We start from the raw sequence: 17,829 nt of genomic DNA, 5'->3' as shown, positions 1-17,829 counted from the left end.
AGGTAATTTTTACCCTTCACTTTTTTCCAAGAACACTTAAAAAAAAAGATTATTATTTTTGTAAAGATGTATCAGGAAATCAATTCGATTTTATTAAAGTTTATTACTTTTTTTAAAAGTTAGTGTAAAAGCTTTATTAATTTGAATATTGATCCCACACTATGATGGAGGATATTTGATATTGAGGAAGAAATTATTTTTTAATTTTTTCGCAATACCTCGCCCCTGGTTACTCAACACCATATTCGTGCCTGCCGATGATATTCCAGTCGAACAGTTCACATGCATGTGAAGCTCAACCGGCCTGTCACTAATTGACATCAACAAGTAATTGCACAGCTTTCGGCAAAGGCAATAAAAACCAACACACGCTCTCCCCGCATAGCCGAAATTTGCATTTTTTTTCTACACTCACCACACAGCCCGGAAGAATTAAACAATTTATTACCCAATCGGTCGTGCTGAGAGTAAAAAACTCTCAACTTGAAGTACTTCTTACTTGTCGCGTTATAAAAAAAATTTGAAGAAAGAAATTTAATAAAAGCAGTCGATAAATCAGCGCACGTGACAAGAGAGGGCGTCGGCCGGCAAAAGTTAAATTTCGCCAGAGGTATAATAAATTCATCCAGCACACGAGAAAATCTGATTAGCCGAACGAATTTCTGAGGATGGGGACCGCCGAGATAGGATCTGCAATTTTCCTCAGCCCCTGCCTCGCCTAATGCGGCGGCGGCTTAAGTGGTGCCCATAAAAGACGAAATAGAAACAAAAACCCTCTTCCGCGTTCGTTCGCCGCGTTAACAGAGACGCCTCGCGCACCCTTCTTCTCTCAGCCAAAATTTCTGAGGAGCTTCAATGAAGACTTTCTTGTTAATTTTAACATTCTCAAAGACAACGGGGAATTATCCGAGGAGCTAAAAAAAATTTGGCTCAACACCCGTAATTGGAGATGCTTGCAAGAACTAACGGAGATATTTTTAGCACGCAGTTTTCGTATTTTCTAGAAAATATGAAATCCGATCACGCAACAAATAAAATTATTTATAAAAAAGGGGCTCCTCGAAGATTAAACTATGATAAAATTCAAGAGAAGATCAGCATAATTTTTTTTAATTTTCTGTTCTTATTGTTAGAGCAAAAGGTCCTTTGGCGTTTTATTAATAAATCATCATAAAAACAAAATTCATAGGTAATATAAGCCGGTGAGAATTTCAATATGATTTAAAATTCTGATTTTTACTTAATTTCTTAATTATAGAGTTTGAAAAAAAAAATCAATCGCTGAAATAAAAACTTCAATCGACTTTTCCTGTGCGACTATGATAAATAAAATTTAAGCCAAAACAGCTGCAATTTTTAATGAGACATTTCATTAATAAAATATCCGTTAATTTGAATTAAAATTAAACTTTACTAAAAAAAATGTAATCAACATACCGCAACATACGTTTTAGAAACTGTAAAATATGTGCTGACGTTTACTCTTGAGTTATCACGCTGTGTCTCTTGCTCTAACTGTATTTTTTCTCCTATAGAGTATATAATCGATGATCCTTTTTAGATAAATGATCAATGTAGACAGACCAGGAATTAAGATTGTGTCAGAGCGCGAGGCGGTTCAGGCGAATATGTACATATATAGAAAATCGATCGGCGCATCGACTGCTCGTTTTACAAATTAATCACCGACGCAATAGTGCGAGGCGGCGCCAATCCGCTCGTGGTGCTCGATCAAATTTTTGGCGAATAGAAGAAGTGCCATTGTTCGTTTCCACAGAAGAAGAAGAAGAAGAAGAAGAAGAAGAAGAAGAAGAAGAAGAAGTGCACTCGCCCGAAAGCGGTTTTTAATTTCACACGAAAAATTCGTTCGGATATATCAACGGAATGTTAACGGGAGTCACTCAACCAATTATTAAATTTATATAATGAAAAATTACAGACACACACACAATGCCATGATTTTCATTTGTGTATATCAAATTTTGGAACCGGTTTTGACCGCTACAGGAACCAAATAAACGAGGCTCACGTGGAGCCGCCGGCCGGAATCTCTTTCCGATGCTCTTTTGACATTCAGAGGAATTTCATATTGGGAGACTGCGCTGGCTTCAATAAATGTCACTAGGGTGAGGGTGTGATCCAAAGAGGCCAGCTGTGTATTTATTTTCAGAGTTCATTGCACAAGGAAAAGTAATTTCTAATTTCACTTGCGAGTGTGACAACCTCTGATAATTTTTTCCCGCGAATCGATTAGCGAAGATTACTATGATTATTTGCTAATTCCATTCCCATTCAAGGTGTGTGTGCGAATAATTTTAAGAATGCGCGATGATGTCACAAGGTTGCGGCCAATGTAATAATCTTTCTCTCTTTGGCTCAGAGTTTATTGCCCCGCGCACTGTTTTCATAGATATAGTTTTGCCACACATTGCGTGAACGGAATCGCCGATTGGAATTCAAATTGCTTCGCGTTTCACCTTTTGCGCGGCTGCAATTGAATGAGAGGCTCTCTCGATCACCATTCTAGGATAGTTATAGAACCGTGAAGGGCAACATTTGCATATGGGCGCGACATGCACAAATGCAGCAGGGAAATGTTCACTATTTTTCTCCTTTGGTACAACTTAACTGAGTGTAAAATGAAAATTACGGTAATTTAACCATCAATTAGTATCAGAAAAAATTAAAAATGTTTTAAATCAAATTGTTAACTTGTTAGTTTTGTAATTAACTTTATTAAAATTTATATTAAAAAAATAAATAAGGAAATTTTTAAATTAATTTATTTCAATATATATAAAATAAATTTATTTTTATTTAAACAAAAATAAAATCAATTTTTATAATTTATTTTTCTTATTTTAAACTTAAAATCCTTGTTTTAGTTCTTGATAATGTTTTAATATGTATATAAATTATTATATAATGTTGCATTATCATCATTATGTTATCAGCGACTGACTTCAACAATTATTAACTACAAGATCACTATCCTCTATAATATAATTTGATTTGTATTTAATTTAGAATGAATTTAATAAAAAGAAGAATAAATAAAATGTGCTATTAAAAAATAGAAATAGCTCCCATTCAAGCATTTACAATTTTTACGTATTTCCAATTGATTGGAGTTTAAACCATGTAATTAATTGAACAATTTTGTTCTTCCGAAGAATTAATTAACTTCTTAGTTTCAAGTTGTAATGTGAAAAAGTTGCTAAAATAATAAAACTCCAATTGCACTCCTGCGGTTTCCCTGTGAATAATTATAAAAACCAACAAACTGCAGCATCTCCGGAGGTGCACTTTGCCGATTAACACTCACGTGCTGTTCCCTATGCAAAGCGACGACGAGCTCTCTCGCAATCAAAAGTACTAATGCAACAAACTGGCGAGGCATAGTTCTTTTAACGACCGCTCGTTAATTTCAATACGCCCCGCTCGCGGTGTTAACCATACTCGCATGTAAAGTAAATGGAAAAAAATTCTTCCGAACCTGCTTTCCGTTTGGACAAAACTCCCATGATGGCACTGGGCGCGTGTGTGAGTAGCAGCACCTGAGACTAGAGGCTAACTGAACTATTCCGAGGCATGCACCTGACTGAAGCTCTCTTCTTTCAGGTGGGCTCGTCGCTCACTCCGAGAGCCATCAGGCCGTGGCGAAGGGAATCGTAAAAAGCGGCGGAGAGGAGAGAAAATTCCTTCGGGCTTCATTAAAGTGAAGAAAAAAGAGATAACTGAAGTAACAATGCACCGCTACTGCTTCTAAGTGTTTTATTATGCGGCTTAATGAAGAAGAAGTGAAGAATCCGTCTATATAAAGTTCAGACGCCGTTCAGAGTTAAAACCGATCGTGCGTGAATATATTCGGAAGGAAAAAGCTCATCTTTGGTCTGTCAATTTGCCTTGCAAAGAGTCGACAAAAAAAATATATAATCGGATGTCACGTGCAGAGTTTGGGTAAAAATGTTTTTTTCCATACCTAGTTTTTAAGAAATCTTTCAGAATTTTATAAATTTTGCCACCTTATTTAAAGATTGAAATTAAAATATATCAATAAATGTTGTTCATAGAGAATATAGTATTTTAATTATTAACTTAAAAGAAATTGAAGCAGCACATGACAATAGAACTTTCATTTACGATGATCTTCATATCAATGATGTCATCACATTTCACTTGTTATTAATTATAATAAATAAGAAAAAAATCTTAATTAAAATATTAGGAAATTTGTGATTGAATTCTTAACTTCTTAAAAAAATTATTAAATAAACTTGAAAATTAAATTAATTTATTTAATTTAAAAATTATTAACAAGTCAGGCAATAAAATTAAATTATAAATGATTTGACATAAATTTAAAAATTATATTTTGTTTTAGTATATTTAACTTCTTATTTTACAACATGCATACGTTTCTCAGCATGAAACAATAGCAGAAGAAGTCTTGCGCAAAAACCAATAATTGCGAATTTCTGCCGTTCACCGGTGAATCCGCCGCAATAATAACTCGCAGCATTTCGATGTATCTATCTGTAACTGAACCTCACCGGATGCAATTATGCCAATATCATAGCGTGTGCACACCGCGAATGGAGAAAATTATTTAATTCGCTATCGACGCATCTCTGGGTGCGCGCACGAGCACCGTTTTCTTTGTTGCTCGCGACGCCAGTTGGCGGCGTCATATTACCATCGAACTGTATCCTCGGAATGGGATTTCTGTGTACTCGTGCAAAATGCAAAACAAACCGAAGCAGTTACGCATTACGCGAGCATGAGAAACGAGAGAAACTTCCTTTTGGCGGAAAATTTGCTCAAAGCAAGCAAGTGTGAAAAAGTCAAGTTATGTTCACAAAAAGTTGAATCAAAACAGGAAATAACAGATATTACGAAAATTGGACAAAAAATAAGCAAATTAAAGGGATTTTGCAGTAATTTTGATATTCTTGCAATGAATTTAAATGAAAACAAAAATATTTTGAAAGAAATTATAATCGTGAAACAATTGCGGGTTTACCACTTTTTTATCTATATTATTTTTTAATTCAGTAGTAAAATGTTCTCTTCTTTCCGAAATAATAATTATAGCTGATGTGATCCTCCTCGAAAAACTGATTTTAAACTTTTCTACTTGATTGTAAAAATGTAATGTTATTGAACTGATGATAAAATTAATCTGCGATAATGGATCGAATTACTGAAGATGACGCACAACTAATGGCATTAGTTTATAAGTTCATAAACGAGAGAGGATTACTCTGAAGGCATTAGGATTATAAAAGTGCCACTTGAGTGTTAAAGACAACAGCTGCTGAAAGCAGACGGCTGATGCATAAATCGAAACCAGTTAATTAAGAAAAAATAAAATTGATAATATTTATCTCAATTTTCCACACACAAAAAACCAGCTGGATTTCGCAACCGGCCACAATCCAGAGATAACGAAGGATGATGGAAAAAGCCCGACGGAACTCGATTATCGCGGTCGGAGGGTTGTTGATATAAACAAAAATTTAAGCAAAGTTTCGTTTCCGGGTTGAAAGAAACCACCTCTGTGAGTAATTCAATTCGGTGCGAATTAAATCTAATAAAGCGGAAGAAATCAAGTTTCCGTGTATGCAAATTGAGGCATTCACCCCTTTCGGCGGCGCAGGCGGGCTGGCGGGGGCAACGCGCAAAAGTGAGGGATGTTGATTGATGTTACGGCAAGGGTAACTGACCTCCGGCACTAGCACGTGGTGTTGTGGATCGATAAGCGCGCGGGAGCAAAGACCTGCCTGCCCGCCGCGTTCGTTCGTTCTTTCTTTGCTTTCTTGCTTTGCCGCGGTGTATATTTATAGTGCGGGCCAAACACCCCTGCACATAGGCAACCGCGGCGGGGTGTGTTTTTATTGCGCGCTCTATGACCGCGAGCGAGCGGAATTTTAATAGAGGCCGTTACACTTTTTTTTTCTTCCTCTATCGCATACAAACTCACACACAAACGCCTCTGATTGTTTCGTGTCCGGGCAATTTGGAATTATTGCTGTTTTTGGTAGGGGCTGAATGAACCCGGAAGGGAGAAAAATGACGTTGGCGATTTTGACAGTCGATTGGATTTGGGAACTTTTCCTGTGAAATATAAATATATATGGCCCGGTTGGCCTATATAAAAATAATGGATAAAAATTACTATCATATTTTTCTTTAACCTGAAAAATTTTCAGATCATGTTTTTTTTTTCAATTTCATTATTTTTCAGAGATGAAAGAAGTAAATAAAAATTAAGGAGTTATTACTTGAAATCAAAGGAGCTGAAAACAAATTCTACTGAAAATCTTTTAGGAACGAAATGGAAGGATTACAACATGTTTGTACAAGAAAGTCATCGACCTTTTAATAATAGTAAAAAGATAAGGAGAATTGGCTAATAATTGTTGCCACAAATGTATTTCTAATAACCCTCAAATTTCGGTAATACCAAGAAATCATTTATCACTTGAGCTGCATGTCTGAAGTTAAAAATTTCATTTTCAAAGTAAAATTATATTAGAGATTACGTGTGTGATTTGTTTCATATACTAGAATTTCACTCTTTAATGAGGAACTAAATAATTTCCGTTGGCTCGAATGTAAAGTTTGAGGTCTTTTGAATTTATTTTGCTAAATTTTTGGAATAATATAAATTGGTTTTGGTGAAATTTTAACAGAACCAATTGTAAGGAAAAAATCATTTCAGGAAATTTCCAAAGAAAAATAATTTCCTTAATTATTTCTAATTTTATTAATTCCACATACTCCAGGCGCCTCAATATAAAAAATTAAATTTGTTTCTTGGCAAAGTTTTCACGTAGAAAGCACCAGAAAATCTCAAAGTATTTTGCGTTATTATCATATTTCATTATCAAAATGAGTTATTTTAAATGCTAATTCATCACGTTGTGCACGCTCGCGCAACCCTTTTGTAAAGACGAAAATTGCCTTCAAGGCAACACACAATGCAAGTTAGGCTTTTGTACGCTTATGCGTGCTGGAGGAAATTAATCCCAACATCCTTTGAGAAACGCGCGCCTCGTCGTTATTAATTTAGCGGCGTGTGTGCGTCTCTCTCTCTGTCTAATGGTGCAAAATACACGAGTACATACATAGAATAGGTGCCAGGGAAACAATTAATCGAGCGCTTCTTTTGCCAACGCGAGCCGGGTTAATTGTACGGCGGGCTAATGGTTTTCAGAAAGAATGAGTTCTTTTACAAAGAATATACACAGAGCGGGCCGTTGTTACGATGCCGCGCCTTAATGATTTGTTTGTCTCGAAGACTTATTTTGTTGGCTCATCTTTTCTAACGGAACATTCTGTAATCTCTTTGTGAACAGTCATATTATAATCTTTTAGTTGAATAGCTAAACGGTATATTATTACGAAAATACATGTAAGGGCAAAACCAAAATCGGTTGTGTAAAGAAATTTAATCGTAAAAATTGTGCACTTCGAAATTTGGAATTAAATATTTGTGGAAATGATAATTACATTAAAAAGTTAAAGGGATCGCATATTTGATTGATTGTTTTAATGTCACTTCCATCTTTTTTACCAATGAATAGATATAATATAAATTTAATTTAATTCATCTAAAACTAAAGTTATTTACGTTACGTTCATTTGTGAAAAATATTAGAAAATGTGTCGCCAACGAAAATACAAATAACATTCCTAAATAATACTAGGTAATATTATTTACATTGGCAAAACTAGTAATGAGATACGTTAAAAAAAATACTAAATAAATATATAAATCAAAAAGATTAAAATAATAAAAATAAATAATTGTAGTAATGTACATAAAAATAAAAATTATCTTAACACGTTATTTTATCTTAAATAAATATTTATATTTAAATTAACAACAGCCTTTGCAAATATTACAAAATTGGAAAATGAAGAAATAAATGAAATGCATTCTTTGGTACTCACCATCTCTGGACATGCCGAGCCGGAGGCATTTTTGCAGCCTGCAGTACTGGCATCGATTCCGGTTGACGCGGTCGACGACGCAGTTCTTGTTGCGGGGACACTGGTAGTTGACGACGGAGCTTTGACTGCGGCGGAAGAAGCCTTTGCACCCCTCACACGTGATCACTCCATAGTGCACGCCGGAACTCTTGTCGCCGCACACCTTGCACGGGATGATCTCGATCTGGGCTGCAACACCCAGAGTGCGAAAACACGTCAGTTTGGTGTGATCTCCACATTTTATAAAGGCAACTCGATCTTTGGGGGTACAAAACAAAGAGGCACCACCAAAAATCGATTTATAAAATTATTCAAATGAGAGGCTTTTTTGTTAAAATTAGTAAAATTGAACCTGGAAGTATCCGAAAGATCAAATTTAAGTTGATCTCCATGTTTTCGGGTTAAAATTTTCAGACGCCTTCGTCCGCAGCAACCGACGCTGCGTGTGAGCCAAGCGGGTTGCATCTTTTCTCCTTGCAGGAGCGTTTCTCAATAGCCCGTCTAACGAGCAAGCCAGCGCAGCGGGGCATCTTTTGCCTCCTTCGCACTTTTCAGGGGGCAAAATCGCCAACGGCTCATTTGCAACCGAGCTTGATTGCGGAATTTATTATTCTGGCGTTCAACGACCCCTGCCAGGGGTCGGTGTAATCAGAAACTTTCAGATCTGAGCTCATCAGAAATATGTCTTTCAAAAGGAATAAAAATTCGTATATAATAATTTTCTCCGAAGAATCAAGAGTTAATTTGCGTATCACTAATGGGGAGTTCCAACCCCTTCAGTGCTATTATTATTTCCATTTCCCTTTTCGATCTAACGAGACACGTTCCAAGATTGAAGCTTATCACGCAATTTTTCTCCCCTTTCGTCGCGACAATTTTTTATTTTTTATTATTCTTCGAGAAACACTTGAGCATTATAAAGTATAATTCAAAAGTACTGCAGCTCGGCGTAACCGCATCAAATTTTATAGCAACGGTCATTTCTTGAGACTTTCCCTCTATTTGTATTCCGTGAGATATGAAATTGAAATGAGCTCTTTTCGCGCAGCAGTTTGGCAATAAGTAGCTTGCTTGCAAAATTACAATCAGAGAGTTTTAAAACGTTTTCGAGGTGAAAATGCTTGCTTAAAGATTGATAGTCATTTCAAATGTATGAAATGAAACGACAAAGTTTGCAATTTATTGAATGAAAAACATAATGACCTGTAATAAAAGAAAAATTCTTAATATTTTATTAAATTTTCTCAAAGTTTTCCTGACATCAATATTAATTAATTTTTTGCTCTCTAAATTCAATTTTATTTAAAAATTTTAAGTTTATTTTTAAAAATTTTGTAGAATTTTTGCAAAATGGCAATTTTTGTCGTAAATATTTGTTGTAACTTTATTTTACCTTTTTTTTTAGATATGATATTTTTAAATGATAAAATCATCTATCTCCCCTTCGCCGTACGCCCAACCACTGCTGATTGACCGAGTCATTTCCTCCGCAGAAAAAACCACACATGGAAAATTCCAGTGGCGAAACGCAGAGTGGTGCATGCGAGAGAGCGAATTAAATGCGCCGACCGTAAACACACAAACACATTCATTCCGCTTTGCATATAATAATTCCCTCGGCGTGCCAAACGACCATACGTTCCGAAAAGATAGATAAAATTGCAGCCAGCTTGGCTCGGAATATGTGTGTATAATAAAAAGGCTAAATTTATTGATCACAACGCGGTGACCACTACCGGAACAGGGAAGTGAAACAAGCCAAAGTAAAAAAGCCATCGATCCACACACACGAGATAAGGCGGCGGTCACGTGACGTGGAAAATAGCCACCGAGGGGGTCAAGCACCTGAGCGCGGCGTGAACCGAAAGTGAAACCGATTTCCAGGGGATGGAAGTGCAGAACACGGAACCAAATGCAAATGAGAGACGGTCAGCGGCACGCGATCGCCTCCGATACTCTTCCTGAAAATTTTCTTTTGGTTTATTTTCTGTTAATAGCTCGCAAGGGGTGACGGATTGGCCGGCGATATCTTTTGCGCATGCAGTGGTGCAAATTAAATCCACTGCGGTGGTTGTAAGTCTCAAGAGATGGAAATTGCGATTGCGTCAAAGTCAATGTTTGGTGCAGAGTTTAAATTTGAAATAGACCAGTTGGAGGAAAGGATTAGAGATTAAATTTATGATAAGAACAAGCAAATATTTCAATTTCGTGGGATTTGTATTTTAATTTGTAAGTAAAAAAAAAAAATAATTATGCTATTTATGCACGCAATGAAGCTCATTTCACTTTTAATTGTATTAAATTAATTAAATTTCTTGTGAACGCTACTTTTCTAAATGTTTAAATTAATACCATTAATTCCATTTATAATTTAATTAAGATAATAAATAAAATTCTTCTATAATATGAAACATAACTAAAATAAGATAAAATGATTCTCTACAATAAATCCTGCAGATGAAATGGGTGGGTTAAGATATGTATTGAAATAGTAATAAAAAATAAAATGTCTTTTTTAAACCCATCAATGTAAAAAAAAAAAACAATAAATAAAAAATGTTTCAACCAAATAATTACAAATTATTAAAATTGTAAAAAAAATTTAAATCAAATTTTAACTGGTAACAAATTATACAAAATAATAAGTAATATAAATATAAATTATTTATTATCTTGCAACTTATCACAAGCATAGAATCAAATGCTGTCTTCAAATAAGCACATTTTAAGAACTTGTCAAATTACTCGCATTTATTGTCTATCTAATCTCTGAATCTTTCCTCTGAAGTCGAGTTCATGTGAGAAGTACTTCAAATTGCCAAACTGTCACACGTCTCGCCAGTCATATATTTATCTCAAAATCTTCCAAATTTCACCGCAATAATTTCTATTTTTAAACCAATTTAATTTTTTTTCTGGCCCTCGAGGGCAAACACGCGTGTGCAACTCGCAAATATTTGCAGTTGCTAAGTCTCGCTCAAACAAGCCGTCAGCCGGGAATAATAATTTCCCAAGCGGAGTTTGCCGAGAGGATTTGGCGCGAAATTTATTGGACAGTAATTAAAAGGCAGTGACGACGGGCAGCGAATTTGGCGCGTCAGTGCAAATACTCTCGCATTTGCTAGAAATATTCGCGCGCGCGGCGCGTCGTGCCGCTTGTGATGATAAAAGAGTTGAATGAACTCGAAAACACTCGACGCACACACACGAGTACTTTGTGTTTGTAAGAGAACAAATGCGTTTCAGTGTGAATTGCATGTGGAGCTTGTCCATTTACAATTCGTTTGACATCAACCCGCTCAGCGTTGTCGAGTCAAATTTCGTATTATAATGTGGTGCTGGGGGGAAATTTGACACTCTTATAAAAAAAAATGACGGTGTGCTAACTTGACCCGCCGAAATTGACGAGAGAGACAATCTTGCCTGCACGTGAGAGGAGTGGAAAAAGTCAAATTTGAATTTTTTTAATTGATTTATTAATAGAACACTGGTCTAGAGTGGAGGGCGTTGAACTTTCAAGAGGAAAAATACGACCAACGCTCGCGAACAAATAATGGAAAAAATAAAGCAGCCGTTTCGGGCGCATAATCAGCATGTCAGAACTAGTTATAAATTGTAGCGACTGTGCAAATATAATAATTTGTTGCAGTCATTCAGACAATTTCTCGGTAGAAAAATTTAAATGAGCTATTTTTCGGTTAAAAAAACTAGATAAAATTAACTTTGTATAATTTCTGTGGACTATATTTTGACTATACAATTTGTATTTTAATCTAAATTCGTTACTTTTAGCAATTTGAAGGCTCATACATATATTTTAAGAAATAAATTATTTTATTGCATCATTTATTTTGTTATTTATTTGAAAATCAATGCTGTTATTAATTCAGAACCTAAAAAAATAGTTTAAATACCTTATTTATTTTATTTATTAATTTTTTTTTGTTACTAAAGAACTAATTGATTGCGAATTTTTTTAAATCAAATTTTCTTGTCCGAAAGAACCAATAGTAAAATTGAATTAAATTGAGACAAAATATTCAAAAATTTTCTATAAAGATGAAATTACTTTCTTTTTAAGCTAATCATAATTTTTATCTGCATTACGTCTTTTAAAAAGAACGTTTTATAAATTAAATCTGATTTTTTTGCAATTTTTTTTTTGTCTTTTCAGACTAGGTTAATTTTCCTATTTATTTTTTCTTTTATGTTATTAAATTATCAGCAAAAAACTACACACTGTGACAATTTAACTGTTTTTTTCCTTCACGAATAACAGAAATCTGCAGCCAAGCACTCATTAAACTGATGAGAATAAACGACGTGCTTGACAATTATTTCAATTACGCGAGTGGCGGGACGGTCTGCTGATTTCGCAGCTTGTTCGCACAACGATTACGAGCATTTTTACGAGTGTCATTACCAAGAAATGGCGACTTGGCAAATATTTTCTGCCTTGCCGAGCGCAGCACGGACAAAAAACACGCGGTTTTTTAATAAGTCAGTGGAGCAAATATTTTGAATTAATGAAGTGCACGCGTGGAATTTTGCATTCTCGGGTGATGCCAAGGCATGCACATTTCGCTTAATGGCCCTCGCCGTCGGTCCGACACGCATGAGGGCATATTTCTTATGCAACCCGGGCGGCGTTGCAGCCCCGCAGCGACGCGTGCCTCGGGGTTCCTTCGTTCCACACGCCCCGGAACGCCCTCGAGTGGCTCATCGACTCCGAGAGCACAAACTGAATGTCTTTTGGCTGAAGATTAACAGTGAAAATGAATTTCTAGCATAAAAATATTTTAGTTTTAGAAAATTTGTAAGAAAAATATTATTTTCAATTCTCTATCTTTATAAATTTTGAAAATTTTTATTGTATTTTTTGTAAAATATTATTTCAAATTTATTCCTTGTTAAATTTAAACACATATTTATTGTATAAAATATTGAATATAAGAGAAAAATTTAAGAAAATGTGTAATTGATGATTATAAGTCTAAATTCTTTTATGTAGTGAAACATAAATTATTATATAATTAATAACAACTTCAAAATCAGTACAAAATAAAGAGAGAAAAAGCCAAATTTTAAAACAGCCTAACAGAAAAAAATAATTCTGGGAGCAAAAACTTGTTTTCATTTTGGATAGAATGAAATTTCTCATTAAAAGTCAATAATTTGCAGTATTTTTTTTTTAAATTTTTTATTCAATTCTATCCACTTTAAATTGAATTAAAAAAGTGACTGGTTTAAAATTTCATTGAAACGAATTGAAATTACATAATAATGAGCGTTCCATCATTATTCTCATTTGAAATTAGATATCCCTTTGAAGCCGTGCCTTTTACGGAAATTGCTTTTTAATCCAATTAAATAATCTACAGACACACACGCTTTCATTCATGGCATTTTTTCCCTTCCGAGAACGCATCCCTTTTGACGAGCACCGTAATTATATCCGTTTCATAAAGATCAAATTAGCACCCTCTCTCTTTCTCTAATTATGCACCAGTGAAAAGCAGGGATGCGAGATGGATATTATTTTTCTACCTTCGATGAGAGAGACGAACGCTAGACTCTCATTACTGGACTTGCGTGCGGTACGTCATAAAAGGTGACGTCACGTGGAGGCAATGAACCCCGTGTGGTGCCGTGTTATTTCGAAAAGCAGCCGCCGGCAAGTCACTCACTCTCTCTTTCTTATCGGTGCGATTCGGATTCGCAACCCCCTAGCCAAGGGTGCACGTCAATCTATTTTCTCTGCTCTTCAATTAATTCACCTAAATTTGCATTTCACGGATTTTCTCCTCCTCGCACGCAGGCAGGCGATGCGACTGAATTTCAAATCGATTTAAATTTATGGAGATTCGGTCGATTTAAAAAAAATTATCTTCGACGAACGGACAGAGAGGACATTTTCGAGGGGATTTCTCCAATTTCTCTTCTCTGTTTACGTGACCCACTTTTTAAGCAGAAAATTTCCCGCGAATCATAATTGCAAAATTCTCTTCATGACGGAAAATGATAAGAGAAAAAAGCAGTGCTCTACATAAACGTGTTGAAAATCTACTGCATATGTAACGGTGTTGGAAAGTTGTGTGGGTTTGCAACTATAATAAAAAAAAAATACTGAGACCGAGAGAGATAAGATTTTAATTGCTTATTAGGGGTTTGTTAAAAAGTTTCTGACGTAAAACAGAAAATTGCAATAATTATTATATTATCAGATATTTTTTCACCAGAATTTTTTTATTGTAATTTTTTGATAGACAATTAAAGAATAAAAATTAATACCCCTTATTTTTGAATTTTTATTGCTTGAGTATGAGTTTGCTTTGAGACGAAGATTCTCTGATAAAGATATAATTTTCAATTTATATAATTATTAAATTATGGTAAAAATAAAGTAATAAACTTATTTTTTTTCTGAGTAAGACATTTAATTTTTTAATTATATTGTTTAAAAATCCCTCTGCATTAAAGAGATAAAAGATTATTATATTATCGCATAAAAAATTTATCCCCTTTAATAACTTTAATGATTTGCGCAAACTATATAAAAAATCAACGTCTCCGAATTGCAAACATCGGCAATCAATCAATCCTAGAGACAGACACGCACAAGCAGACACGAGTGTCGGTACCTTTGATGGAGTTGTTGGCGTTTTTCCTCGAAGGAGGCGGGGTTGTGGTGTCGGCCGTAATCGAGGGTCGCAACCCCTCGAGGCCGGACGTGTACGAGAGGCGGTCCTGCTCGTCGATTTGCGAGCACGGCGAGTTGCAGGCCTGCTTGATCCTCTTCTCGCCGATGTTGGTGACGGTGGAGCCGCCGGGGGGGCCCAGGGGCGACTCGGGACCCACTTCAGTCCAGCAACAGTCCGAACCGCCCCCGCCGAGCAGCTCGTCGATAACGTCCATCACAGTACCGCCAGGGTGGGGAATCAGGGCTGGCGGTGGAGGCTGCTGCTGTTGCGAGCCTCCACCTTGCTGCACCCCTGCCCTGTTGGCGGCCACAAAGGCGTCAGTTTCGATGCCCTCGAACGCGTTTCCCATCGTTTTCCACCAAATTTTAGACAAATATCCTCATCGACAAAATTTAAAAATGTCTAAAATAAAAAATATTAATATAAAAATGAGAACGTAAAATTACAAATTTCCAAATTAATCATAATTATTTGCTTTTATAATTGATATTTAATAAAAAATTCCAATTTAATCCAAATTTTATGATATTAAAAAAAAAACAAGAAAAAATTTGGCAGCAAATTTTGTAATAAATCTGGATGAAAAAAAATATATTAATTAAATATTTAAATTTAAAATATTATTAAATTAATGAATTAAAAAAAAGTTAATCTGGACAAATTTAGTGGAAAAATTTGGGGAACTCGGTCGGGAGCAACTTTTCCTGCCTGTGGTATTGCTGAAGGTAATTTTCCCACGGAGATGCCGTCTTGGAGGCTCGTTGTGCAGTCGGAGAGACGAGACAGTTTAACCGGCGAACTTTTCCTCAAGAAGGGCTTCCACGGCATAATGTTCGTCCGACAGAAGTGGCGGCGGCGTCGACGCAGCTTCCTCGGGATTTTGCGGCTCTCAGGGCAGAGCGGCTCGCCTCATCCTGCAATTGCCGTGACAATGCCCGCGGGCAGATTCAATCAGGAATATTTCACGCGTCGCGTGCGTCTTAATTTTCCCAAGCTAATTAAGAGACACACGGTGCACTTTACCCATCATTCCGAAGACACGACCACACTCCGGCCGCGCGTTTGTGGCTCTTGCGGAAAATTATATACAACTCTTCTTTTTCCTGAAAAAGGAAACACCAGCACACAATAATCCCGGTCTCGGATCCTATCTTGGTCGAATTTAAATATTTAATATAATTATATATGCGTGTTAAAAAATCAATTGTCGTATTTTTCCAAAAGGGCAGAAATCGCAAAATCTTATTTTGCTATTTTTGTCCTCTTGGAAAAAGTTGGAAAATCGATTCGGGGTTGCCTTTCGGGCGGAGGAGATTCCCGGCGAGCGGCAAAGTGACGTCACAATGAGGGGGTGTGCCTAGGTCATTGGCCGATATACGCGCCGCTCTTGGTATTATTTGTCGTCGACGCGTTGGGATAATTATCGCGGCTGATAATTACTCGGAAAGAAAAGAGAAAAAGACGCGATCTAGAAGCGAACACGCCTGTCCACTAATCGCCGCACAATGGGAAAAAATTGCCAAACACACGGCGCAGGAAACGGTGCGTGAATCACCTTCCTAGCTCAAATGGTGCAACATAACAATTTTTCCACAGAGTTAGACGAAAAAAAAATATAAAGAAAGAAAGAGGAACGGCACGTGAAAAAAATAACGCCGGGCCGCAAAATACAAAGGCCGAATCTTATCGGACGAAATTCAAGATAAAGAAGAGACGCCCGGGCCGCGCGCGATTGCCAATATTTGAGAAAAGTGAAATTGCTTTGTAATTAACTAATAAAACTAATTGCAAACTTTAAAAAGAAAGAAAGACACGGCGGCGTGTGAGACGGAAAAAGAAAGAGGCTATTTTTAATGTCATTTACACCGAGAGCGCGCTCGGATCGACGAACGTCCGATGGCAACAACCGACCTTCAAGGAGGAGCGGGAGGAGGAAGCCCAAAATCGCGACGTCACGGGGCCAAAGGGTCCCACCACCCGCCCAAGCAGGCACTCACACACGCATATATACGCTGCGGGCTAAAAATAAATCGGGAATTTAAAAATAAATATATATTGGTGGTTTTTTTCCCCCGAGAGAAAAAAAATCCAGCCTTGCTTTCCGGTTCGCACACTCGAATTTTCCGGCACTAACACGTACACAGACGGGTGGGTCACTCTGGAGGTCCGCGACGTCGGCAGAAGGGTTGTTCGCGGCGCACTGATCGCACAGTCCAACAGCTCGAGGCACTAGGCACCCCTAAAGTGAGCGAGCGCGCGGTCGACGAACGCTCGCGTAATCGGCAACTGAGAGAACTCTCTGAGCAGCCGCGCTATAGCCCAGGGTTCAATGACCGTTCGCCATACATACAACAGCATAATACACAGCCAGCCGGTGTCTGCCACTACTCACACATACACACACGCTCGTTCGCCCGCCGCACCATCTCGTTCGCCGCAACGTCCCGAGGTGGAGCTACCATTGTTTTTCGGACGAATTAACTGCGCTCAACACTTTTTTTTGTATAAAAAATAATACCGTGTGAGATTGCGGCTCTTTCTCAACAGACGCACAATGAGGAGAGCGTTTTCCGTACCTTTTAATCGCGAAATTTATGTAAATTATTCGATTTCTCTAAATTTTTGGTAAAATTACTTATATTAAATTTTTTTTAGGCATTGTATGAAAAAAATTTAAAACCTTGCAAATGAAAATAATTTTAACCGTTATAGAAGATAACATATTACATTACATAATAATCTTCATTATTTGTCTTTTATAATTTGCATTAGTTCACGAATATTTACATGATATCTCTAATTTTTTTTTTAGTAATTATTTTTATTCATGTTCTGAATTAAATGTTTGTCTATACAGTTTAATGATTGAGATAGTAACAATAAAATTGAACACGATTAATGCCTTTTCTCTTACAGATTGAAATTTTATTTCAATGTTTAAATTAGTTGTTTGTGGTTCTAGCTAATATAAATAAATTATGTTTATAAAGATGGTAAATTAATTTTATTTAATTTATATTTATCCTTTCTAGCAAAAAAACAAAAACACAATAATATTAAAATAATAAAATATTTAATATAAATTAACAATTAAACAATACATTAAATAAAATAGCGAAAATTGTTAAAA

The 17,829-nt window shown here is 36.2% G+C and overlaps 1 protein-coding gene across 13 annotated transcripts in view; it reads right to left on the bottom strand.

The window, feature by feature from the left end:
* LOC132193658 (probable nuclear hormone receptor HR3) overlaps window positions 1-17,829 on the bottom strand; it is an 86,534-nt gene that overhangs the window by 10,008 nt on the left and 58,697 nt on the right. For 3 of the 13 annotated variants that reach the window (XM_059614468.1, XM_059614469.1, XM_059614467.1), the window contains exon 2: window positions 7,960-8,187. In XM_059614468.1, the coding sequence (XP_059470451.1) occupies window positions 7,960-8,187 (228 nt within the window). Of the gene's footprint in view, window positions 1-7,959; window positions 8,188-14,639; window positions 14,996-15,407; window positions 17,025-17,829 lie in introns of those variants that run through there. The other 10 variants (XM_059614457.1, XM_059614458.1, XM_059614460.1 and 7 more) reach the window with 9 other exon arrangements.

The sequence above is a fragment of the Neocloeon triangulifer genome, unplaced genomic scaffold (genome assembly GCF_031216515.1).
Source record: "Neocloeon triangulifer isolate White Clay Creek 2 clone unplaced genomic scaffold, ASM3121651v1 ptg000004l, whole genome shotgun sequence".
Taxonomy (NCBI): Eukaryota; Metazoa; Arthropoda; class Insecta; order Ephemeroptera; family Baetidae; genus Neocloeon; species Neocloeon triangulifer.
The sequence above is the reverse complement of the archived record's forward strand: the minus strand, read 5'-3'. Positions and strand labels throughout refer to the sequence as shown.